General features: G+C 39.8%; 1 protein-coding gene across 21 annotated transcripts in view; it reads left to right on the top strand.

The window, feature by feature from the left end:
• Positions 1-26,393, top strand: part of BAZ2B (bromodomain adjacent to zinc finger domain 2B) — a 150,979-nt gene that overhangs the window by 64,535 nt on the left and 60,051 nt on the right. For all 21 annotated transcript variants that reach the window (XM_074596138.1, XM_074596128.1, XM_074596123.1 and 18 more), the window contains 3 exons: positions 10,859-11,014; positions 24,387-24,548; positions 26,100-26,293. In XM_074596138.1, coding sequence (XP_074452239.1) covers positions 10,861-11,014; positions 24,387-24,548; positions 26,100-26,293 — 510 coding nt within the window. In that variant the 5' untranslated portion in view covers positions 10,859-10,860. The remainder of the gene's footprint in view (positions 1-10,858; positions 11,015-24,386; positions 24,549-26,099; positions 26,294-26,393) is intronic.

The following is a 26,393-nucleotide window of genomic DNA, read 5'->3' as shown; positions in this document are numbered from 1 at the left end:
GATGGATTTATTCGCTATCGTATAGGTTAAAACTAATCTTCGCTGGCATTGAAGAACTGAAAGTATGATTCAGATGCTTGACTCTTTCTCTTTTTGTTTAAATGGAAAGCAAGATTAATGTTAGGATAATGAGACTGAAGTTTTGGTGCTATTCTAAAACAAAATCAGGACCCAGTGTAAAGCCTGAGGCTGGTACAGGTGCACATTCAAAAGATTTGTTTCTTCTGAATGCTTTTCTGCAGCTCTGAGTTACTATCTGAGAACTCATTCCTCATCAGACTATTCTGGTTGTTTTAGTTTCAGCAATTTTTAAAGGAGTAAAATAGTATCTTAAATTGTTAGGATGAAATAAAAAGTAAGCAGCAGCTAATGCAGACTCTAGACCATTTATTTTGAAGGAGCTTGATTAACATCCTTGCCCCTTCTGGCTCATTGGAATAAATACAGGAGTTGTTATGGTAGTCTGTAAGTTTCGGCCTGTGGGGTAAAGGAATCTCTTTTTCTGTATCTTTATTCTTTGGAAAATTTACAGGGGGGTACCCATGAACTAGTTCCGAGTTGGTTACTTTGACTCACATGGAGTTTGTACACACAAATAGATACCTGGGTTTGTAGTTATTTCTTCCCAATTTTATCTTTCCCTTAGCTTATGCTTTTAAAGTTTAACTGTTTGGATTGGCATTTTCTCTGCCCACTCACTTTCTTATGTGCTTTTTTCCCAACATGAAGTGAAATAATATTAGGTAGGCAAAATATGTTGTTTGTAGTGAGCTTTTTGGAGAGTTTTTGTATATGTATGTTAGAGCAGATACACTAGGTTTCACAAAGTTATCCTTTGTTTTAGAGGCTTCTGTCATTCTTTGGCAAAGACAGGCAAGGTTCAGTTATGAAAATACTAACCAGCATGTTTGGCACAAGCATGAATTTTAACACTCTAGAATTTTAACAACTGCTAGACAAACCTGTGGCAGCTTTTGCCATCAAGGGTTCAGAAGAGCACTTCCTCTGTAAGTTTTTGTTAAGCTCCGTTGGCGCCTGTAATTGGAGCTAAGCCTAGATTTTGAGCTTGGGGAGAGGAAGCCTGGCCTTTGAACCATGGGAAGAGGTGTACGGTACAGTGGCTAAACTGGACCTAAGTTTCTGAGTGACAAAAAGTCCACAGAAGAGCAGAAAGTGTGCTTCTGACAGACTGAGAGTCAGGGTTTGGAAAAGCTACCCAAAAAAAGGCATTGACTTCAGCTGTCCTGGTTCTGAACATCTTGGCCACAGTGTTTATTTCTCTTTTGTACTGTATTTCCCATTTAGTTCTGTATCTGTTTCGAGACAGTTCTAATAGAGTTAAAATGCTTAAAGTTTACTATCTTGTGCAAAGGCACTGCTGTATGTTTATTGGTAGGAGATGATGAAACAGATTCTGAGATAGAAAAGATTTCTTGAGCTATTAGGCAGAATCTATTTAAAATAAATACAGACTTTGACAGAATGATGGTTTTGTGTTTTAGGGATTTTACTTAGTACGAGGTGAATTTAAACAGATATTTTGAACACTGAATATCTATTCAATTAATAATGTTTTATTCGAGACCTGCTGTTTTGATAAAATACAGTTCTCATTAAGAATACAGAAATGGATTAGAAAATTGTAGATGGATCATACAATGGTCAAGAATACTCAGCTGCTAAGCAACACTGCTTTATCCTGTTTGTTGACTCTTGAATAATAAATGCCATTACATAATACTAGAAAAAGTATTTCTAAAAAGTACTTCTAAAAAGGACTTCTGAAAATATTAGAAGAGACGGTATTTTTTTGTTTCAAACTTGACTCTCATTCATGTTTATTCAGAATAATAGATATTGAGAATGTACTGGCTCCCCCTCCCCGGCAGCCCCCACTCACTTCTTTTGAAGTACTAGTCTAAAAGGTGAAGTTTTTTTTTCTTCACGCCATTTTTTTAAGTCATAGAGCTGGCAATGGACAACATTTTATGCAAACTAATTACGATTATGAGGACAGGAATTTTTATGAAGTTTAAATGTAAAATACCACTGTAAGCAGCAGGCTTTCAGAACCCATTACAAGAAATCTGAACTTACTTTCTTGAAAGTGCACTTAAGTTATCCATTATTTGAACTCCATTCAGTTGAGCATAACAATGCAAAACTTGGATATCTTTACTGGGCTTTAATTTGAGCTTTTTTTTTTTTTTAGATAATAGACTGTTACGTAGTAGACTGTTGTATACTATACACGCAACTTTATAAACATATTGAGACGAATATAAGAATTAAAAAATAAAAGAAAGCTAGTTCAGCTCCGTGGATCACTTATGGTAGCTAAAATCCTTGTTTCTACTTGCATTTAAAAACAAAACATGTTTCAGTCAAGTGTCAATAACATTTAGAATTAAGTTTAAAGACTTCAGTGAGTCAATTCTGTGTTTATTTAAAAATAACTTATTCTGCTAAGATTATCAGCTTTAATTAAAGTGCTTCGCTGAAAGAAGAGTGGCTGCTTTAAAGTCACAGTCCTTGGACAGCCGCTATTTTGCTGCATGAATATTGTCAGGTGAAATAAAACGGAACAAAATGTTGGAATCTTATATTTTTCACCGAAGCTGTTTATCTTGAAAAGTCACATACAAAATAGCTGCTAGTAATCTTTCTCAACTGTTTATATGACAGCACAAAAACTATCATTGCTTATTCAGATTTGCTTCATTTTCATAAATCAAACATACTGATACAGAGTCGAGCAAACCTGGGGCGCTTTTCCTGGGTTGGGCTCTCTGGTACCCTGGGGACGGTCGCTTGGGCCCTGTGGCCGCCGTCCTCACGCAGGGCTGTGGGCCCTTTGCTGTCCCTGTGAGCTGTGCTGGGACCCATGTCCCTGTGGGCGGTTGGTGCTCCTGGGCACTGGCATGGCTGGCAGGCACTGGCAGTTACAGTGGGCAGAAGGAGAAGGCTCCTGGTGCCGGCCACCGCTGTCAGCAACAGGTCACCAGAAGGTCTGAAAGGCGACTCTTGAAGAAATCTCCCCCCAAAACTGCCTGAAGAAGCACCCCGGTTAACTGAGGCAAGAGTTGCTCTGCCCTTTCGGCTGCCTCGTTAGCTGCACAGTTGCAGGCAAGGTCAGAAAGCTCTAACACGGTTTATGGCGCCAAGTAATGTATGTGACAGTTTCATCTGTTCTCAATTTAATTTTAAGAGAGATTACTTAATAATTAGTGTTCCTTTCACTGTTACTTACAACATATAGCTATGGGTAAGAAATTCTTCTTTATGTGCAACTGAAATATAATTTTCATTTTTCAAACTGTTATTTTCTCCTTTTCTTCTTTCCTTGTGGAGAAAGGTAAAGAGAACAAAATCAGGAGGTAGATTTGTTACCAAGTGGCATGTATCTCGATATTAATATTGAAAAGATTAGAAAGTGCTGTCCTAAAACCCTGGTATGTGAGCTACTGTTACGTGGTAATAGAAGTTAATTATGCTCTTTCGTTCTTACCATCCTCAATGGTGGTATTTACCAAGCAAAAAAAATATTGACTGCAGGACACTCCTCTTATGAATCTTGAAAAAACTTGTCAGAATTATCCCATGAATGACGAGGTCACTTAAAAGCATGATGCTGATTTTCATTTAACTGAATGAATAGAGACTTAAACGGAAGGAGCGTTTCTCACCTCACAGAACGAAGTGTATTCAGGCTTTCTTTACTGGAGGGAAAATATTTGTCTCGGAGGAAAGAGGAGGATGTAGAGGGAAGATAAACTTTTTTGTCAGGTGTCTATTTAGGTCTGTAATTATTGGAGATGAAGGCAATTTCAGGACACATTAGTGTCACAGGCACTTCAGTTAAATGACTATGTAAATTTTCTGGAACGTTTTCTGATCTCAGTCGCTTCTGTCCCTTACACACAGATCATCGTTACAGCACCTGTAATTCAGTCCATGGACACCTATACCTCCAAGTGATTCCAGATAATGTGTCTGCAGAGAGGAGCTGGAAAAGCCAAATCCAGTTCTTTATGTATAGAAAACTTTATAGCACCTGAATGATCCAGAGATTTCGGGTAGATGACAAAAAGAGGTATTGGCTGGACCTCAGTGACTTTGAAATAGCATTAGTTCAGTAAAAGGTACACAGCTTAATCTGGTATACGACCCTGTTAAGCTGGCTTGCTTTGCTGGGACAAAAGTTTCTGGTGCTTTTGCCACTCAGAGAACTGAGCTGTTTTTTCATAGCTGGCCTATCCTACAGAATAGGATATTCATATCCTACGGAAAATGAACACCTCGGGAGCCTGGTGTTAATGAGACATTCATTGGTGTTAATGAGACATTCATTTCCATTTGACAGAATTTGGTGGAATTGCCTCTTTTGGGCACTTGGCAAACTGATGCCAGAGAATCCTTGCATTTGAATGTTCTTCAGATACTATTATTTCAGCCTCTGCGGTCATGACAGAGTCCAGGCTCTGCATCAATTTTAGGTAGTGCTAATGCTTATTTTCTGTTTAGAAACCTGCTTGGCAGTGTTGGAATGTGGACATGCATCGCCATCATCTCCACTCCATGAGATATGTCTCTGTGAGCCTTAATGTTGTCTCCCTAGAATTGCACTGTACCATTGTCATCCTGCTATCTGAAGTATGAGTGCCCATCTTCAGCTGGAGGAGTTGCATAGCTTTTCTATTGGCAAAAGTAAATTATATGACAGGCTCATTTCCTTGTCACCTGATTGAAATTTGTTGCTCTGCAGGGAGTGGCTTGTGCAGATTAATTGTACTAGCAGGCTGCTTTAGTAGGGTGAGCATTCCTGATCCAGAGTGTTCACATCTGTGTAAGAAGCTATCCTCGCTAATCTGTGTTTTGAGGGTGGTGGTGTCAGCTTTTTCTGCCCTACCCCAGCATTGAAGTGAAAATAACAGAAGGTGAAGGGGTGCTTACTGGAAATAAAAGTGGTCACTGCTAGACATACGTGTATAAAGTTGATAACGTCATACAGAATAACAAATAATGCAGGTAAATTTGCCTTTATTTATTCATTTATTTAACTGGTCTAGACTCTTAGTGTTGCTATTTTGGGTTTGAAATGTTTGTTTTAAGTGGACGTGGGTTGCTTCAACATAAAGTGATTCCCTGCAGTGCTGTGTTGCCTGATGGGTAGCTGATAGGGCCATTCTCTTTTTGTAGTACAAATTGGATAGTTTGCATTTCTTGCCCAGCATTATGCAGCTTTCAGGAATATATTCTGAGTTTTATGCAAAAGCAAGGGTCATGGAGGTTTGGAATGGAACCTGACCTGTGTGCCTGTCCTCCCTCCGTGGAATGTAAAGCAACTGAATTATAATGCCCCCTGTCATTTATAAGTATTCTTAATTTACTGTAATCATGAAGATCACGAAATATGTGAATACAGTAGCTGCAAAGAGCAAGAAGGTCTCCCCTCAGCCTCCTTTTCTCCAGGCTGAGCACCCCCAGCTCCCTCAGCCGTTCGTCACGAGACTCCTGCTCCAGACCCCTCACCAGCTCCGTCACCCTTCTCTGGACACACTCCAGCACCTCAATGTCTGTCTTGGCATGAGGGGCCCAAAACTGGACACAGCACTCGAGGTGGGGCCTCACCAGTGCCGAATACAGGGGGACGATCACTGCCCCGGTCCCGATGGCCACCCTATGGCTGATACAGGCCCGGATCCTGTTGGCCGCCTTGGCCACCTGGGCGCACTGCCGGCTCATATTCAGCCAGCTGTTGACCAACACCCCCAGGTCCTTTTCCACCAGGCAGCCTTCTAGCCACTCTGCCCCAGCCTGGAGCGTCCATGGGGTTGTTTTGACCCAAATGCAGGACCCAGCACTTGGCCTTGTTGAACCTCAGACCATAAATCCAGCCTGTCCACATCCCTCTGCAAAGCTCTTTTACCGCCCAGCAGATCCCCGCTCTGCCCAACTCTGTGTCCTCTGCAAACTGAGTGAGGGTGCGCTCGATCCCCTCATCCAGGTCATTGATAAAGACGTTACACAGAACAGGCGCCGGTACCAAGCCCCGGGGCACACCACTCGTGACTGGCCGCCGACTGGATTTAGCTCCATTCGCCACCACTCTCTGGGCCCGGCCACCCAGCCGGTTTTTCACCCCGCGAAGTGTTTGCCTGTCCAAGCCATGGGCAGACAGCTTCCCCAGGGGAATGCTATGGGAAACGGCGTGAAAAGCTTTACTAAAGTCCAGGTAAACAACATCCACAGCCTTTCCCTCATCCAGTGAGTGGGTCACCTTGTCATAGCAGATCAGGTTAGTTAGAAATGGGAGGGCCATAAAGGGTTTAGACATAATACAGGCGTGTACCGTGTGCCTCACACAGCGTAACTAATAGGAATATATTGTTTGTGGATAGAAATGTCTCTGTAGTTGGTACAATACCTGTGAAACACAAACCAATCTTGCTGTTGGCTTACTAAAAAAAGTTATATTGTGGTGGTTGATTTACAAAAAAAAAATTTATTGTGGTGGCTTTTTTCCCTAGGGAGTTTTATGTAAAGCGCTTAAATTATTGAAAGTGACATAATTACAGTGAAGTTCTGCAAAACTTGAACTATTTGGCACTTAACCTGGCCTTTAAGGCTTGTACAACATTTGAGACATATAAAGTGAATCTCATTAATTATATTGACACTTTTAATTGAGTTTAAAAATCTCAGATGTGTCTCAAACGTTGCAGCAGTAGCAGACTGCATGTCAGGAGGTCGATGAGCAGACGGTGCCGGTCGAGCCAGGAGCATCACCTCCCTGCGGACACCTCCCGTGTCCACCCCTCCTCTGCCTGTTCCTGTGGGTGCTACACTTCTCTCTGAGGTTGACCTCTCTGAGGTCAGGGTGCTTGTTTGTTTTGGCTCATGGCTGCTTTCACACTTTTACACCCCTCCCCTTTGTTCCATGGCCTTTGTGACATAGCGGCGCGGAACCCTTGGGTGCCGCTCGTCCCGCTGGACCCTCTGGCAGTGCCTGCGCTCTGCTCTGCGCTTGCTTCTGGGCCCTGACTGGGGCTTGGCCCAACGCCGAGGAGAGTGGGGTGTCAAAGCTTTACCTCGTAGAATGAAACTGCATTTCAGATCTGTGTCGAGCTTGTCTGTGCCCGACTGCCTCTTCTGAGGGACCCCCATCTGCCTCCTTTCAGCAGCGGTAAGATCTCAAGAGCTAGTCTCGACGGGCAATACCGCGATACAGTGCGGTTAAATACCTTGCTCTAAGGCAAGAGAACACCAAATGCTCTCGGACTATTCACCAGGTGGCTGTCAAATAGTTGTTAGAAATTTGTTACTTCCCTGCTTTGTTCCTGTTTAATGAGAGATTGCGTTCTGTTTTCATTGGGTTTGGCCGCAGTCATGAATATTGTTCGCTATGGAAAATTCTGGGAAAATAACTGGAGTTTCGGGCAAAGCACTGAGAGGAAGTGACACCTAGAAAATAAAAAGTTGGGGGTTTTCCTAGTTTTACTTATGCAATTTCTTTTTTACAAATATGAGAGTTTAAAAAGCAATCATGAAAGTTCATCTTAAGTATTGACTGGCAAAATACATTAAAATGGAACAAATGTCCAGTTCATACTGGAGGTTAAAAGAATATGGATCTGCTGTCACTGGTATGGACTTTTTTAGTCGCAGAACGCATTAGGTCTACAGTGTAATTATTGCTGATCCTGACTAATGACTGTTTTGGGGATTATCTCTTTTGGAGTCAGCCATCTGCTGTGGTTAGAGTAATTAACTAAACATAATTAAAGGTTGACTTAGTTTGAAAGCAAAAGTATGTCTGTCTCTAGGAAAAGAATATAATTTCTTCAGTTCAAAATAATTCAGAAATACCAATATCCCAGTTTTCTATTAACAACTTTAAACAAGCAGCTGAATTAAAGGTTGAAAATGCAACGCTATGTCCCTCCCCGTCTGTCCCCCCCCGCAAACTGAAACAAAAAGAGCAGGGTGGGGGGGTGTGGATTAAAAGGGCAGTTTATTACTATTCTCCCAGTTCTTCCTTGATGCTGTATTACCACTTCAAACAGATGGCTTACGTTGGTTAAAAGCTTGCAAGTATAGCCAAATTTACATTTCTGTATTAAAAAAAAGTATTGATTTACCAAGCATATCTTCCCATTTATGACACAAATGCAGATTGCATATAGGTGGTTCTTAACTGTGCCTATTCATGAAATATGTTAGATGGCAAAGACTTGTTTTAATGCTGTATTATTACACACAACATGACGGCAGGTTTTTTTAGAAATTGGAGAGGTCTGGATGTTTTTGTTAGGAAACAAGTAAAAAAGTTTCAATCTTGAGTTTTGAATGCAGTGCATTAAAGCTTAGAAATACCTTTCCTTTTACAGGTAATTACTGTAATAATATCATTATGATGAGTTGCTAATTTCCCTTATTCCATCCGTAAATACAGTAAATTCACTGTGGCCACACTTACAACAATGAATGCCAAAATACAGCAAAGCCATCGGGTTTTGTACAAGGACTGCCTGTTGGCCTCATAGTGTCTAAAAAATGTATTTTGGTATATTCATGTATGTCTGTTGATCTCTCTGTATACGCTAAAGATAGTAAATTTTTTGTACCATGAAATAATGCATGTGTTTGCAAATGCTACAGACTTAAATCTGTAGATACAGACTTAAATTGTGATCCCTTATGAAAGGGATTTCTATAAATTCTTATCGTTAGGAATAATTACAAAATCTAATGGACATAATATAACATTTGAAGTCTACAGTATCCACAGTATTTTTCATTGTCCTGCTTCCACTGAGTAGCAGTTTAACTGGATTACATTTACTGATTACTACAAATCCATGAGGTATTCTTTAACTATGGATAGAAAATGTTTAATTGGAGAAAAGTATGTATTTAGGAGTCCTGAATTAAAAATTTAATTTTTTTAATAATACTTTGCGTTGATGAATTCTCCGAAGGAAATAGTTTTCATGATTTCTGCTGTTGTTCTGAAGAAAAGTTCATAGACCTCATATTCAGTATAGTAGATACTTTCTTGTATCATGTAAGTGTAAGAAGTTGATTTTTTTTGTATTTGCAGAAAAAAATTAATTTTCTGCATGCATGAAAATGACGTGTGATAACTGGGGTTGTAAAGAATAATAGCAATGAAGTCTTTTGGTGCCATTCTCTGCATAATAGTTGTTTCCAGTTTGTGTGAAGGGTAAGCAGTTCTATATGATACACTATTGTTCCTTTGTTAGCAGAATTTTCATTTTGGGAAAGTAGTATGTTTTGTTTTGCTAGCTAGCAAAGTCTAGAGACTTTATCTGGTACTTAGAAATTGCCCATGTAAAATCTTATTAGTGATAAGGAATTAATGATTTAGTTAAAATGCGCACAGTGCATCGCCCAGGTATTTTGTGTGTTTTCCTGTGACTTTTGCTTTTGTATTTCCTTTGGCTTTTTAAGATTAATTTTTACTGACTGAGAGGAACCAAGGATACTGCATCTTTCTGGAGAAGAAGGTAACAGCTTCTATGCTGGCTTTCCACATGAGAATTTGGGAAGTCACTGTTTAACATAACTTTGGATCAGAAGTACTGTTTAACACATCCATTTTCTAAATTGATCAAAATAGAATTTGGAAAGGTGTGCGTGTCTTGTGTACTTAGCATGCTGTATTGTAAAGACTGGGAGTGAGATTTTATAGCAGTTGTCTGATTTAGGCTCAGTACTTTGCCTCCTCACCCTTCCAGCAATAGGTCTGGGAAAGGGTGTTCCTCTGTAGGTGGAGGAGACTCAGGGACAGGAACCGGTTTCTCAGGAGTTTACCTGTTAGGAGTTAACTGTGCTTAGTCTTGTTGCTTTTGTAATAATAAAGGGACTCTGAAAAGACTTCTTCCACCTTGTTTATACCCTGGTTGTGACTCACCATCAACTGCAGTTCTGGCAGACTGAGTCACATAGTCTTGACTCTGCTACTGGTGTGCTTAGACATCGTTTGCTTGGCTGCAGTTTTTCAGTGTTTGAGAAACTACTTCCCAACAAGTACTGTTTTTAATAATAATTTTACCGTGCGTTTTTCTTAAAATACACATGCTTGTTCAGTGAAGCAAGTCTGGTAACTTTTGATTTAGGCAATTCATGGCACAAATCAAAATGCCTTATTTTATATGAAAAGATCACCAGGGAGAAAGAAAAGCTAGCAATTTAGAGAAGTTCTTATATTCATACTGTCTCCCATAATTGCTGGGGTCTCCCCGGAAGCAGCAAGGGCAGGGTGGCTCTGCAAGGAGGGATGAGCTGGCCGTCGCGGGTGACACAGGCGGTGCCTTTCCCAGCGCCACTCAGCCCCATGTGATCTGAATGCTGGTGCTGGTGACAGGGTCCAGGCAAAGTAAAGGGGTCCGTCGGGCAAGGGGCTGCCTGGTAGCCTGGTCAGGAGTAGCAGAAGATAGGAGCTGAAGCAGGCCTGGAGGGAAGCTCTAAGGTTAGAGCTGGGACCCAGCCAGGAGACCTGGACACAGACCAGCTGCAGGTGCCAACCTGAGCCCCAGTGGAGGCTCTGGGCAGAGGCTGTGGGGAGTGGTCCCACGTGGGGCCGTTGGCATTCAAGTTGAAATGTGACGTAGCTCTCAACAGCACTGCCTAATTCCTGTACTGCTGCAGTTGGGCTGGATTCCCCTGGTGACTGAGCGCCGTTTGCGTGGTGTACCTCCCTCGTGGAGGTCTCAGAGGAGCTACTCAAGAATGAAGTGGAGGTCCTGAGACATGGGCAGCACAGATACTCCTCTAGCCCCTTGTGATTTCATTTCCTGATGTAGAACACAGACATTTATCTTCTCTCTTATAGATATGGAGTCTGGAGAGCGGTTAACGTCATCATCAGTCTCCTCTACTGCAGCTGCTTCGACTCCAGCGTCTTCTACACCATCTGTAGCTTCATCAGTATCAAAAGGTGGCCTTTCCACTGGAGCTGCGACACTGAGTTCCACAATCAACACATGTGGTAAAAATACCTCAATTATGTATCACAATGTGATTTTAGCGTTTGTCAAAACTTACAATTATTGTCACAACTCAAATATAATAAGGTTGTGCAAATGAATCAAAGAAAACTGTTTGTTGGTCCCCCCCCCCGTGACATATTCGTATCATGTGAATTCATTATACATAGTACTTGTTTATTGAAGGAATGAAATTAATTTAAAATCGCCTATTTCAAATGTGAAAGAAATTTTCAGTTTGCAAAGCTGCCTCAGAAGTGAGGATCACATTAAGGGCTGATATAGCAAACTCTGTGCCACATTCAGATAAAGATCTGATAACTTCTTGAATATGCATCGTGTTCTCAGCATTCAAGCCCAATCTGTACTGTGTTTTAATATCTGGAGGAATAGTTTCTTCTAATGGAACTTGAGATTGAAAAGGTGAATTTCAAATATCATAGTCTTAGATAGCCTTGACTAGAGTGAAACGTCTTGGCTTGAATCAGAAACTGGTATGGAAGACTTCTCCATGCAAGAATCTCATTTTTGTGAATGGAAACTTCGTATTTCAACTGAATGATGCATATGTTATTAACAGAACAAGAAATGGTAAATGACTCTTCCCTGCAGTTTCTTTCTTCACTTTGGAGAATGGATTGTATACATGCTTTTTGTTAGCCTGAGTACTGATTCTTATACAGTAAATAGGAAGTTTTTCAGCTTAAAATCATGGTAATCTGCTACTTTCAGAGCAAGCTTGGCTCTTGCAGTAGAGTGAGCAAGCATGTATTCTCCAAACTGAAAAATTCTTCTACCCTGATACTGTAGAACCAGTAGATTCTGAGTGCCCTACTATGGCCTGCCTCTGTTCATTTGCAGCTTCCTTGGGAAGAAAAATAGAAACCAGAATGTCTCCATACCTAGAATTATGTCTCAACTATTTATTTTAATTACTCTACAATCAGAAAAGTTCTTAACTAAAACTGATCCAGAACAAATAACAATGTGTGTTACTTTTCAGTACCTCACTACAAATTCAACTGCAGAAGACACTTGTGTCTATGTTCATTAGCCCGTGCCATTTGAAATGGTTCTCTGTGGTGGTTCCCAGAATGTAGTAGGAGTTCATTTACATATGGCTATAAACGTACACTCCCAAACTGAGGATTTATATGACTCGTTTACCTCTCCTTGCTATCTCCTTTGTAGATATTACAGCATTCAGTTTTGTGTCTCCTGTAACATAGTGTGTATATATAGGATATATATGTGGTCTATTAAAATACAGTAAGACTAAAGCTGATGACTAATGTGATGAAGATACTAAACTTCAGTCTCTTTCTTCATGAGAAAATCCAAGTAGTCCTTTTCTTAAGTGGTTTTAAAAATTTTATTCTCAACTTCTATTTAAAAAAAAAAAAAAGGTTTTGTTTCTGTCTGATAGTTAATAGTTACAAAGGCTGATAGCAATTCCCAGTATTGATGGGTTGTTTCCTTTTAGTTTTTTTAATGGTCGTATCCTTTGCCTGGCTGCATTTGGTCTTTAAGAACGTATATATTTTCTCAAAGACACTTTGTATTCCTAACAACAAGCTGGATTGTAGTTTATTATACGTACTGTTAGTACACCATGGCTAGTGCTGCATCCGCTCTGAAAAGATGTGCATTGTCCTAGAGGACAGGACACAGAAGTGTTTATGCTGTCAACCAGCCAAAGTCTGTTTTCCCATGAATGACCTATGACTGGAATGGCAGTTTCTTCCTCCCTCCCTCCCTCCCTCCTCAAAACTTTCTTGAATTTACAAGACATTATGTAGTCAAGATAGACCAGCATCCAAGCCTGTTCCTAAACGGAGATGTTATTCAATTCTGTGATATTTATTTTTTTATAAAAGCATTACAATGTCTGTCAATCTCAATCTGGTAATTCAGTTATCTTCACATTTAAAAACGCATTGCTCTTGAATAACAAAAAAATAAACAATAAAATAATTGTTTCAGAATGAACAATTATTCTTACTAAGAGAAGGTAAAGGCACCTTAATCTATGCATTAGATTAGAGACGTTCTTTTTATTCCAACGCATCTCAGTATTTTCTTTGCAGCAATCAATAGTCTATTAAGTAGTCTCTGCAATAAACTTGATTGCATACCCTGTCAGGTCCCCCTGATGCATGGTGGGGTAGGACTGGGAGTTTTTATGCTTTGCCAGGGAGATTACACTACAAATAGATTATTTTGGCATATTCCCAGGTCAAATAGACAAACAACCTGTGTGAAACCATTATGGAATATATCACATACTGTTAGTTTAATTGGTTAATACAGCACTAGTTCCTGAATAATTGAAGCATTCCAGTCAATAAACAGATACTTTACTTGCTTTCTTATTCACCTATTGCTGAAAATAAGAAAGCGCATTGGAAAAGATAATTGACTCTGGAAAGAAGTTTAATTTCATCCTCATGAGAATGTTAGCAATTTTGGAAGAAATTTTGATACTAAGAGTACCCATAGTGTTATGCAGTCTACATCACAAGTTCTCAATTTTTGGAAATCAGTGTTAAGATGGTCAGTACACCTTAGTTTTAGTGTCTTATGTATGTATCATTAAGAAGCAGTCTCTAATTTCATTATTATCAATAATTCTTTAAACATGAAACCAGCCTAGTTTAGACTTCCTGCTTCGTATTATTACCTTTATAGGCCAAAAGTTGTGTCCGTGTTCAGACTGCACAGTGCAGTGATGTCCAGGCACTGGTCAAACTCTGCACTGTTTTTGAGGGACAAGACTGTGAGAATAATGTGCCAGATATTAAAAAAAAAAATAAATATATATATATATTTTCCAAGGTTATTGAAGAACGTAAAAGGGAGGAAAAAGGAATAGGAGGAAGTATTGTAATAGGCATAACTCAAGTACTTCCATGCCTTAAAATGTCATCTCATGTAATATTTGCTATAAGGACTACACAAAAAAGTGAACGATTTTGAGTGGTTTTGGACATGGAATTTGTCCTGGTTTGAGGTTTGAATTTTACCCTTATGTGTAAGGAATGGACTTAGTAGAAAAAACATTGAAGGAAAAACAATTTCAGTGCATGGCTTCTTGGATAATAGATATTAAAGGAAACCCTTGTATTCAAGCACCTAAATAATTTCATTTAAAACCACATCAAGCACCATCTACTTCTTATATTAAAGCAAGCTTCATTGAGAGTTGCCATGTGGTTGATACTTTTTAAAGTACGGCTTAGCAGGTCAGTCCTCTGTGTACATTCCTTGTGTTCTTACTCCTCAAAGTTAACCATCTGCGGTGTTTGTGCCTAAATTATGTATCAGCTTTCACAGTAGAGTGCAATTCTGTCAGTCCCTTTTGAAAATTTCCTTTTTTTAGAAAATTAGTCCAAGACTAGCTTCTTTTAACCTTTGATTTATGAAGGAAAGTTAAAGATGGAACCCTTGCAATTGCATTCATGGGTTGCATTCATTGCATTTGTTACGTGCGTACTTGCTTCTGTGAGAGCATATTCAGAGTTTATTAAAATGCTAATTTTGGGGGTTTTTTTGAAGCGCTTTAATGAGATAGTGCTTTGCTTTTCATTTAAATTAACATGTATTTTTGATGTTTCTCTATTCAGATGAGGGGTTTTGTGTTTTGGACCTACGATAAGAGTGGGTGATTGTTACTTATGTATATATAAACCATTTCCAGCCTTTTCCATGCTCTCCAGCTTTTTACGCTAAGGGACATTCACCAGTATTATGAAATCACACATACAAGTAGTTTGGAATCATGATACAAGGAGTTTGGAGGACTTACTGGTGTTGGGACGCATGTGGAAAGTAAACTTTGCTAGCACTGTAATGTTAAAGAACAGCACAGAAAGGAGGAAAATACACAGTAATTTCTGTCACCCTAAGCGGTTCTTTAGATTGTCTGTGTAAGTTGGAATGCCCTGAGCATTGTTAGAAATACCATGTTATTTTTGTATTTCTGGTGGTTGGTGCATTGATGCTTTGTATTTTAAGACATTAATTAAGTATTTATTCCTTTTTAGCTCTTTTGAAAACCTTATGTGGCACCATGAAGTTCATTAATATTAACAAAGGCATTCACAGTTGTCATTCCTTGTTACTAAGAGACCAGCATTGTTGAAATGGATGTTGCCCTTTGGAGTGATACTTTCAATCATTTATCTGTGTAGTGGTTAGTAGAATTTAAAAAGCTGCGCTCAAAATATTTAACCTATTTGAAGTAAGTCAAGAATGCTAAGGAGTGCAGTTTAATATGAAATTCTGCTATGCAGAGTGTGTTTACAGAAAGTCGGCAACTTGAAGAGCAAACACTAAAATAGCAAAATTAAGGAAATATTAGAATTAATTGCTAGACAGGCTGTTAACGTTTTCATCAAATAAGAAATAGAAAAAAATGTCATTACACTTCAGTTTATTTTTACAAGGCTTTGCTTCCATTTTTCCTTTGTGTTTTATTTCTGCCATGTTTCTAAATGCATATTTAAAATTGATAGCTTCTCTTTTCTGGACACATTAGATAATGGCTTAGGTAGCACACAGTGTATTTTTTTAAAAGGCCATAATAATGTGTAATGTAGTATGAAGTCACCTACTCTTTTTTCTTTTTTTTTTTTTTGATGTGATGAAGGAAATTGATAACAAGCTCAGAGGATGTTTTAATTTGAGCTGTCTTCAAAGTATTATGAAAAGTTACAATGCGTTGCTGCTCATCAGCATCACTAAGAATCACCACTGTGGTCTGCGAGAGAGAAGCAAGTGTCATTACTGGTATTTTTAAGAAAAAAAAAAAACACAAAAAGAGTATTGTGATGTTTTCTAATTGAACTGCGTAGCAGACGGTAACTAACATTTAGCATGACTAGTTGAGTATCGACATCAGTTGCGGAAGAAGTTACATAACTGAGGTTTGTGTTTGTTTGGGGTTTTTTTTAATGTGGTAATTTACTAACTGAAGGTAAAGACATTTGAACTAAGTTCAGCAAACAGAGAACTTGGGCTGAAAATGTAAAGAAATACTCACTATACACATCACCTGCAGTAGTTCGCATCAGTGAAGTACAAATCCATTCTTGTTTTGGAGGAGGAAAAAAAAGGAAAAAAAGAAAAGGCACCTGAACCAGAAATCTGAAATCAGTAAGAAGAATTTCCCTGTACTGTGTATGTAATATTGCCATTATGTTGCCTTGTAGTTTCTAATAAGTGAAAAATCCTTGTGAGTGCCTCTGTGTTCATAACACCTAATATGATGAGATACTGCGGTCAGGAGTTCATTCCGAGATTAGTTATATACACTAACACAATAATACCATTAAAAAAACCTAGAAGGAGGAACAGAGTTAACAAACAAGCTCAAGTATCAGTTTCTGTGTACGTAGTCCCTGGAAGGTGTGGTCAGTTTGCAGATGGGGTAAGGTGAATCTCTTGGAAAACAGGGGAATGCTTGGTCTTCCTGATGCTGTCTTTTTGGTGTGCTTCTACTTATATCAATACATGGCACAAATGAACTTTATGTACTTTGATACTGTTTTTTTCCTGCTTTTCTCTCCATTAATGACTATTCTATTCTTCTGGTTATGTATGCCTTTACAGTTCCCTGATTTTTCTTGCATCCTCTTGTTCAGGCTGTCTCAAAAGTTAAAGTTTAGCTCTGAAACTCCTATGGAATTTCCTTAACCAGCACAACAAAATTTCTGGTCATCCCTTTGTTTTTTGTCTCTAGTCTATGTTGTTTTAAGTTCTTGCCTTGTCCTAACAAATAAACATGTGCTGACTTGCAGTACTTGTGCCTGGTCTCTTCTGTGCTGCCCTTCCCCACCCTTCCAGGTGTGTAGCAGCTCAAATAAACTTTCTTCCTACTTCTTTCTGGTCACTTCCCCGTTTCATTGTCTTTTTCACTTCTTCTCCGTTCTGCATTAGGTTCACTGTCCTTATTGTTTAAGGTATACACAACTCCATTTATGCTTACATTTTACCCATAATTTTTACAATACAGTTCATCTAGCCCTGTTGGTTTTTCCCCTCCAGCCCATTGTGTCTTACGTTCATATTGCCAGCCAGCCTCCCAGTCTTACAGATGGCATTACTCAAACTGAAGTTAAAAGCAGGGGCACCAGTTGAAACTGGTGCGGTTGTACCTGTTGATTAAGCAAGTAAAAGTGCACTATATGTCCTGAAATTTAAAATACAGTCAGAAACAACGTGACAGATTGTAGACAGATGGTGCAGCTCACTGCCCACTCTGCAGCTGGAAGTTACAAATTGTTTGAAGGGCTTTAAAAGAAAGATACCCTGTTGGCACTCCCTAGCATTTAATTGCCTGACAATAGTTGTTGTTAATTTGCTGTGTTCTCATAGCTGTAAGAAGCAGAAACAATTTTTTTTTTTTTAAAAAACAAAGTTAGATAAATTCAGGGATTCTTACAGCTTACAAGAAACTAACTGGTGTGTAAGATTGTCGAGATTGTCTAATTCATTTTGCCTGCTTTCAGAATGCCAGGAGTTCCTTCCATCTCAGACAAGTCTTTGTTGGAAAAAATATCCTCCAGCTCTGCTTTCTGCTTTAACATAAACACTACCTGTAGCCTGTCATTTCTTCCTTCATGTTTTTCAAAGGTAATAAATGAATTTGAGCATAGATGATGTATACAGTCTCGGAAATCATATAAGCACGGACCCTCTTACCTCATTTGGCTTATTTTTCTCATTTAGAACTACTCTTAATCACTTGCTAGACATCAGGTAAGATTACTCACAGAGTAAGGAATGACCTGGCATGAAGTATGACAGTATATGCCCTCGTAATGGTATCACGGAGTGCTTTGTATGGGAAATTACACCTTTTAAATGGTCCATGCAAAAATCAGCAAAAAAGAGAAGCCCTCTGTATAAGTCTCGTATTGCTCAGTGATGATACTAGACTTCAGATGAAATAAACTCATACCAAACCTCGCTTTTCTTAGTTATTTCCGAATGATAGACAGATACAATGAATGGTCTCACCGGAGTTGAAGCTGTAAATATGAAGGTAACAGCTGTGGAATGTTTGAATGGTGCTTTTCTATCAAAGGACAGACGATAACAGAAAAAAGGGAAAAGACACTTGTTCTGAAGCAGTTTTTTCTAGAACTTTTCAGTTAACTTGGTCAGAGCAGGTTTACTGTGAAAGCAAACTAAAGAAACTGGAATATTGCTGCAACCTACATAAAATAAACACATGGTGAGAGATATTAAGAGTGCATTCATAAAGTGAAGACTTGCAGTCATCTTGCAGTTTTGTGCAGCTAATTACAGTGTGATTTTTTTTTTCATTATTATTTTTTTAAAAAACAACGGACATTCCTACAACAAGAAATATGTAGGTGGCAAAATAGAGCTTAACTGTTGCTCGGTGGGGCTTTCCTCTAGGATTTCTGGCTCTTTTGCTGGTTTGAGTCACCTTTTGTTCAGTTCATTCCTACAGATAGAATCGCTCAATGTGTGTTGTTGTTCTGAACGTTTTCTTGAAGAGAGGTGAAGAATGTCTTGCATCTGTTACTTTATTCCTTTCAGTTTTACAGAGGGATGAAGCCATGAAATTTTTGATACATTAATTTTTAAGGTATAAAAGCCTGGCGGTGGTATAATTGCTTTCTAATAAGAAAAAACTGATCAACTTTTAATCACCCTAGCCTGATTTTTGTGATAATGATGTGATGTACTCATTGTTTACATTCTGAAATGTGTAAGTTTTATCACAGTGGCATGACAGAAGACAATGCTTGAACGTGGAACACTTTTTTTTTTTTTAGTGCATTTGTTTCTTCATGAGAACATGAAATAAAAAAATGGGATGAGTAGGATATTTACTTCCCCTGCTCCACAAGCTGTGCTACTGCTCATACAGCCCAGCCTGCTGCTGACCTTTGCTGCTGGGGCAGACTGCTGGCTAACCTATGGCTTGGTGTCTGCAGAAACCCCTAGAGCCTTTTCTGCAGAGCTGCTCCCCAAGCAGTCTCCAGCCTTTATTGTTCCAAGGGGTTATTCCTTCCCATGTGCAGGACTTTGCTTTTTTTTTCTTGTTGAATTTCATAAGGTTCCTGCCAGTCCATTCTTCCAGCCTGTCTAGGTCCCCCTGGATACCAGCCCTTTCCTCAAGTGGATTGACTTGTCCCCCTAGGTTGATGTCTTCCACAAACCTTATGGGAAAGCACTCCATTTCCTACTCTGGGTCATTGATAAAGATGCTAAACAGGGCAGATCCCAGGGTAAAACTGTGCAGTACTCCACTTGTCACAGGCATTCAGCTAGAGTAGGGCCCATTAACCGTTATCCCCTTGTTACCAAAGACAGGCCTCTGCTTTGTTTCTAAAATAGTTGTTTCTTACTAACCTTCTTACTGTGTGAGAAAATAGCTAATTACTGACCGTCTTACTGTGTAAAAATAGTTAGTCACTGAGCTGGTGTTACAGATAGTGATAACGAGGAGACAACCAGAAGTAGTTAATCACTTCAGGGTTCTAGTATATGTCAAGTATGTACTCCTATACCAATTTGGGTAGAGTTATGGCTGCTTCAAAGAACATCCTTATTATCTTCAAGAAGCTGGCGAATCATGGCATAGACAAGTGTACTCTTCGCTGGGTTAAAAACTTGCTGGATAGCTGTGCCCAGAGAGTTGTGATCAATGGGGTGAAATCCTCTTGGCGGCCGGTCACCAGTGGTATCCCTCAGGGCTGAGTTTTGGGGCTGGTTTTGTTTCATATCTTTATCAATGATCTGGATGAGGGGATTGAGTGCACCCTCAGTCAGTTTGCAGATGACACCAAACTAGGTGGGAGCGTTGTTGTGCTTGAGGGTAGGAAGGCTCTACAGAGGGACCTGGACAGGCTGGATCCATGGGCCAAGGCCAACTGTATGAGGTTTAATAAGGCCAAGTGCCGGGTCCTGCATTTCGGCCACAACAATCCCAAGCAATGCTACCGGCTTGGGGCAGAGTGGCTGGAAAGCTGCCCGGCAGAAGAGGACCTGGGGGCGCGGGTGGACGGCCAGCTTGACACGAGCCAGCAGTGTGCCCAGGTGGCCAAGAAGGCCAACAGCATCCTGGCTTGTATCAGGAATAGCGTGGCCAGCAGGAGCAGGGAAGTGATGGTGCCTCTGTACTGGGCACTGGTGAGGCCTCACCTCGAGTGCTGTGTCCAGTTCTGGGCCCCGCTGTACAAGAGGGACATTGAGGTGCTGGAGCGTGTCCAGAGGAGAGCTACCAGGCTGGGGAGGGGTCTGGAGACCAGGTCATATGAGGAGAGGCTGAGGGAGCTGGGCATGTTTAGCTTGAAGAAGAGGAGGCTGAGAGGAGACCTTATTACCCTCTACAGCTACCTGGAAGGATGTTGTAGAGAGGTGGGTGTTGGCCTCTTCTCCCAGGTAAATAATGACAGGACCAGAGGAAATGGTCTGAAGTTGCGGCAGGGGAGGTTTAGGTTAGATATTAGGAAGAATTACTTTACTAAAAGAGTGGTCAGGCACTGGAACAGCCTGCCTAGGGAGTGGGTGGAGTCACCATCCCTAGAGGTATTTAAGAAGCATCTAGATGTGGCACTTCAGGGCATGCTCTAGTGGCAGAGATTGTACGTTGTTTGGTTGGACTCGATGATCTCAAAGGTCCTTTCCAACCATGAAGATTCTATGATTCTATGTTGGCAAACTTACAGCAAACTTTTACTGTCCTGAGAAGACTCAATAAAAGGATAAATGTGAGGAGGGGTCTCCTTACCCAAACGACCACCGAGACACTCATGCTCGCGCAGAAGTGTTTTACTGACGCAGCAAAATTCAATACGCGTGTGCAAAAAGGCTGTTCGGTCATCCTAATGAATATGGAAGCCTAGGTGGAGTTATGTATTAGGTAGGCAGAATTATGAGAATATTTTGTGTATAAATAATGGATGAATATCACCAGTAAGGTGTGCTAGATTTGTGGGTTTTCCCCCTAGCGCCCAGCGTTGAATAAAGCAGTATCTCCTCACTAAACTACTTCTGGTTTCGAGGACTTTTATTTCAGGTAACACTCTGAGCATCCTACTGTTTCCTTACACAACTAGATGACACCCCATCCAGACCATAATGTCCTAATTTGGATTTAGGAGCATTTGTGGGAGACTGTATCAAAAGCCACACGGAATTAGAGGTTAATGACATGAACTGTTCTCCTCTTGTCCATAAACCCAGTAATTTTGTCAGAGAAGGCATTCTGCACGTGGCCAGGAATGTGTTCCTACGTGGTTCATAGAGAGGGCTCACTGCATGATATTCCAGAGGACTAGCATAAGTCTGACCGTTCTGCAGTTCCTTTGATTGTCCTCTTGATCTCTTTGGAAGAGGGTGCAACGTTGGCCTTTTTCCAGTTGTTGGAGACTTCCCCTAATCTGCATGACCTTTGAAAGATGATAGAGTGTGGCCTTGTCATTGCATTGTCTGGTTCTATCCTTGAGTCAAACTACAGCGATGGCCTGATTTGGCTAGAAATGGTGACAGTTAAGTACATAATGGTGATGAGAGTTTGCGATATATCCACTGTATGCAGTCATAATGGGAAAGGCATCATTGTGGTATAGCTGTACTAGCGTCAAAAGTCATGTCAGAATGTTCTTCTGGACACTAACAAATTACAAGAAAGAAGCTTAAAATGGCCTTTATGCATATGCGCCTGTCAATAGTAACATTTTTTAAAAAGAAAGTCTTATGTAAATTATAAGGTACTAGAGTGGTACAGAACACTGTCAAGACTTCTGTAAATTAAAAATTTAAACTGGAAGCAAAAATACCTAGGTAAAAGAAAATATTTTTATTTACGACTAAATATTTGCTATATTTTTAGGTATATTTGTCATAACTGCATGTATGAGGTGTGTGCTGCTAAATAGAACTAGTTGTAAATAACTTGTTCTTGGATGTGTGTGGAGGTGCTTGTGGTACTGTTGATTCTTACTGCTTTCATCATCTGTATATGCTATTGTTTTAAGTCCAGCTATGTGAAAGTTAACCTATTGTAAGGTAGGGGTTTTTTAAAAAAAACAACACTCTAGCATTTGGCTCTAAGGCAAAGCCTTAAGGCAGTTCAGAAAAGGAGAAAAGTCTTACCAAAATGGAGGCTACAAAGAGCTGTAACATAATCAAGTTTGATGGGTAAAGTCACTTGACGTGGCTGTTGACAGAAGTCAGACAAAGCATTGTAATGCTTCCTGTGTTTTGATTCATGGGATTGGAAATTAGAGGTCTAGGAGTTTTAAATGAAGTTGTGAGCTTTGAAAATACAGTGTGAGATTAGACCTAACTGCTGTGGAAAAAGATTTAGAAATAACGTATACCATGTATACGTGGTATAATATATATGGAGTATACATGGAGTAATGTATATCAAGACAGTTCTTGTACTTGTAATGTACAAAACTTGATATTTTTATTTTAAGAAATGAAGCATTCCAGTGGCCTAAACCACGGATTTTGCTCTTTCTCAGCTGTTCACAGGGATACTATGCAAAACTGTTTCTGTCCTGAATGTATGATGCTACTTAATCTGTTTCGGCGTTGAAAAGAAAAAAATCATAATTGCACTTAAGCCCTAAAGAAATAATTTTCAAGGAGAGGACGAGCAGTCAATCCCAGAAGTCAGAAAAGATTTACTGCCTACTCTGTCCTGTCACTTGTGTAGATTATGCCTTCTTCCAGTGTATTTCTAGCGTTTAGTATTAGATAATTAAGGTTCCACTATAAGACTGGAAAGCATACTCACAAATCTGGTATTTTAAGCATAAAAAAAGCACTGTGTTTTTACAGCTTTTTTTGTAGGAGTCAACTCTACCAAAACACTTGGCACCGCTACCCTTTAAACACCGTCTCAGAATCGTATGGCCGCTGTAGGACCTGCCCAAGAGACAATCAACTCTTCCACAGCTCGATTTACTTTATGTGCACTTGCTTGTTAGATTTTGGTTTTATGTAGACCAAACATATGCCTTGTCACAATGGCATTTATGTGTCATGCTTCTGATTCTTCTGCGTCTCGTAATGTGATATCATTTCTGTTTCAATTGGTGGTGGGTGGGGAGAGTTCGTTTTGAGAGGAGTTTGGAAGAGTTTTTTCTTTCCTGACAAAATATTACTGCTTTTTTTTTTTTTCCAAAGCACGCACATTTTCTCTCACATGTATAATTTTTAGCATAGGATCTCTATTCAAAAGATTCTTTCCCTTCTGAGGGATTTGAGAGGTTGTTTAATTTTGCTTTGTGTTTTTTTTTAGTTGACTATCAAATGTGTTACGAAATGTTGTTGTAGCTACTGCAACAGCTATTACGAAAGAAGACCCTGACATTTTTAAGGAATTCCACTACGCAAATCTGCACACCGTTTCTGTTTAAGCACCGAAACCTATAACAAGAGCAGTGCACTTGATACTTACCTCTTTACACGGCTGTTTAGGCTTAGCAGTGCCTTACGGAAAAAAAAATATATATAGTCAGTTTGGTTACAAGAAACTTCAGAAAAGGATTACATAAGGGTTGCAGAAATACTCTAACTAGTTGCTGTGATAGTAAAGAACTTCAGAAATTGAAAGTTGTAGGGGCTGTATCAACTTGTTTGAAGTTCATTTTCCTGAAAAACAAAAATCAATAACCATTTAAGATGAAAGTTTAAACAGCAACAAAACTAAAAAGAGTATTAGATTGTTTTTAAAATAAGAAATCTTTATTCCTTGCTGAATTTATGTAACAAGCAGCACAGAGTAGCCCTGTTTCTGGTTGTGAAACAACCATTTTAGTGGGATGTTACAGGAAAAAAATCTAGTGTCAAACTCCAGGGTAGAAACCTCTTAGAGTGGCTATAGAGAAGCTAGAGATTCCTTTGTTAAATTGGTCATTTCATGGCGAACTGCTTTAGGTGTGTTTTTGTGGTGGAGGCCTTGGAGTGTTGCAAGTCTGGGATTGCAGAGGTGATTTAAAGCTGTTGTGCTTGTTCACAGTGCTGATGTAGGAAGGCTGCTGAGGTAATAACGAATGTTCAGAAGTGATCTGTGAATAGTGATCCTGTTTATAAGACTAGCAGTTTCATTTTGGGGTGATCACTGTCACATAGGTTTCTATTATTTATTTTCAAAATGTGTTTAAATAAAACTGTGTTCAAATCTTTACTAGAATGGTCTTAACGACCTAAGACAAGAATTGCTGCAAGAAATTCATGCCATTTAGAAGTCTTGTGTTTTCTTCTTACTCCCAGATTTAGTAAATCTGCAGTAGATTATGCACAGCAACATGCTTGCAGAAATATTTACATATATTATTAGAACAACTGAAGTTTGCTTTTATTTCCTTTGCGGTGCAGAATGGTGGCGAACAGCGGACGCACACTCTCGTCCTGGGGCAACTTTTTTCCCACCGCTCTTGGGAATTCCACCACTGTTTGCACCTCCTGCACAGAATCATGATTCTGCTTCATTCCACTCGAGAGCTACAGGAAAAAATAGTCGGAGCAGTACAGAAAAAGGTAATGGCTAAAGTTGTTGAGGGAATTATCGTGTCAAACTTCTGCACGTGCAGAAAGATGTGGAATTTGAGCTTTACCTGTCATTGTTCTTCCCATTCCTGAACAGTTCTGTAAAAATTGATTCTGTTAGCTAGGCCTGAGAGATCCAAGTATGGGCTGTCAGTACGGACATACTCTTTCTACTAATATTTTTCCTCCTGTTTTTCCTTAGATACTTTTTCTGGGACTGAGTAGTAGGGAAAAGTTTTGTTTTAAAGTTTGCGGTTTGATTTAGGAGGCCTTGTGCTTCTATGGTGAATGCCATTGCTCTGTATATAAGAATATATACATCAGGTACTTGTGTGCTGGGGGCATGAGGGAGGGATGGCTGCATCTGCGGGATCTTGATGGAAATAGTCCAGTGACATTGGAACGTTTTCTTGCGTTTCGAATCACTATTTTATGTAGTGGTATTGCACACCTTTTGAAAATACAAGATAGGTTTGTTTGACGTTTGATCCTAGGTTCATTCAGCTGAGAGGAGAGGAGGCTGAAGGGTGACCTCGTTGCTGTTCATGTCCTTTCATGAGGGGGCCGCGGAGAGGGAGGTCCTGGTCTCTTTAGTTTCCCATAACAGGATACCGGGGGATGGCTTAAAGCTGTGTCAGGGGAAGCTCACACTGGATATTAGGATACGTTGTTCCCTGAGAGGGTGAGCAGGCTCGCCAGAGCAGTGGTCATGGCCCCAAGCCTGTCTGCGTTCAAGAAGCGTTTGGACAATGCTCAGATCTATGGTTTAAGTTGTGTGGAGTCAGGAGTTGGACTTGATGATCCTTGTGGATTCCTTCCAGCTCAGGATATTCTGTTCTGTGATTCTATGATGCACAATTTATTTTTTTTTAATAGTTTTGGGAGCTTTTAGGACCTGCTGTTGTGTTTCAGAATCCATCTAATAATAGTCCTGGTATTGCAGAGTAGCAAGTTTGTGTGGTTAGGGGTATTTTCTTAGAAAATAACAGTCATCTTGACAAATCAGTAAGCGAGCTTGAATGTGGTTGTTATTTCAAATAGCATTCCCACAACGTCCCCCTCACATCGTTTTACACGTTGCAAAGCTCATAAAATATCTTGGACTTCGTGTGGTTTTCCTTGGAGCTGGTTGATACTTCAGAATTGTAAACGAATTATTCTAAGAGATGGTTATTGGAATGTATGTTTTTGTGTCTTCTTTCTTCAAAGTCTTATTTTTCTGCCCCTGACTAAACTCAAGGATCATGTGGGCTTAAAAATGGGCAATTTCAGGTTTTGGGGTTTTTTACTCTTACAGCGTTAAATGTATTTGCCCTTTAAATCATGGGTGCTCTGCATGTTTTAATAACAATGACTCCGTGAGCAAATCAAAGTGACTCTTGGACGGCAAACTTTAAACGTATGTTGGGAGTCACTTATGGGTAGTTTTATCTCTTGTTAGATGTTTATGGAAGCTAGGTGAGTGTGACTGCAATGTCGCAAGGAAAGTATCTGCTACTTCAGATTTTTTTAAACATCACTTTATAAATCTGTCATCTTAAGGTATAAATGGATCACTGAATGGGAACAGTACCACTGCCGTGTCTGGTGTCAGCACATCTGTACTATCCACTAGCATCGCAACACCTCCAGGACAAGTGAAAGTTGTAACCTCGGGAGCAGGAGGCCGCAAATACAACCAGGAGCAAAGCAAAGCTCAGCTTTTGGACACCAGAGCTGACAAAATCAAAGATAAGGTAAATATACAGAAAAAACCTTAAGATTCAGATAAAAAATTGATGTGGTAAGTGCTCTGATTGCGCACACAGCAGCATTTTAGAGCGTTCTCTCCCAGTA

This window comes from Larus michahellis, chromosome 7 (genome assembly GCF_964199755.1).
Source record: "Larus michahellis chromosome 7, bLarMic1.1, whole genome shotgun sequence".
NCBI lineage: Eukaryota > Metazoa > Chordata > Aves > Charadriiformes > Laridae > Larus > Larus michahellis.
This window is presented reverse-complemented; position numbering and strand designations above follow the sequence as displayed.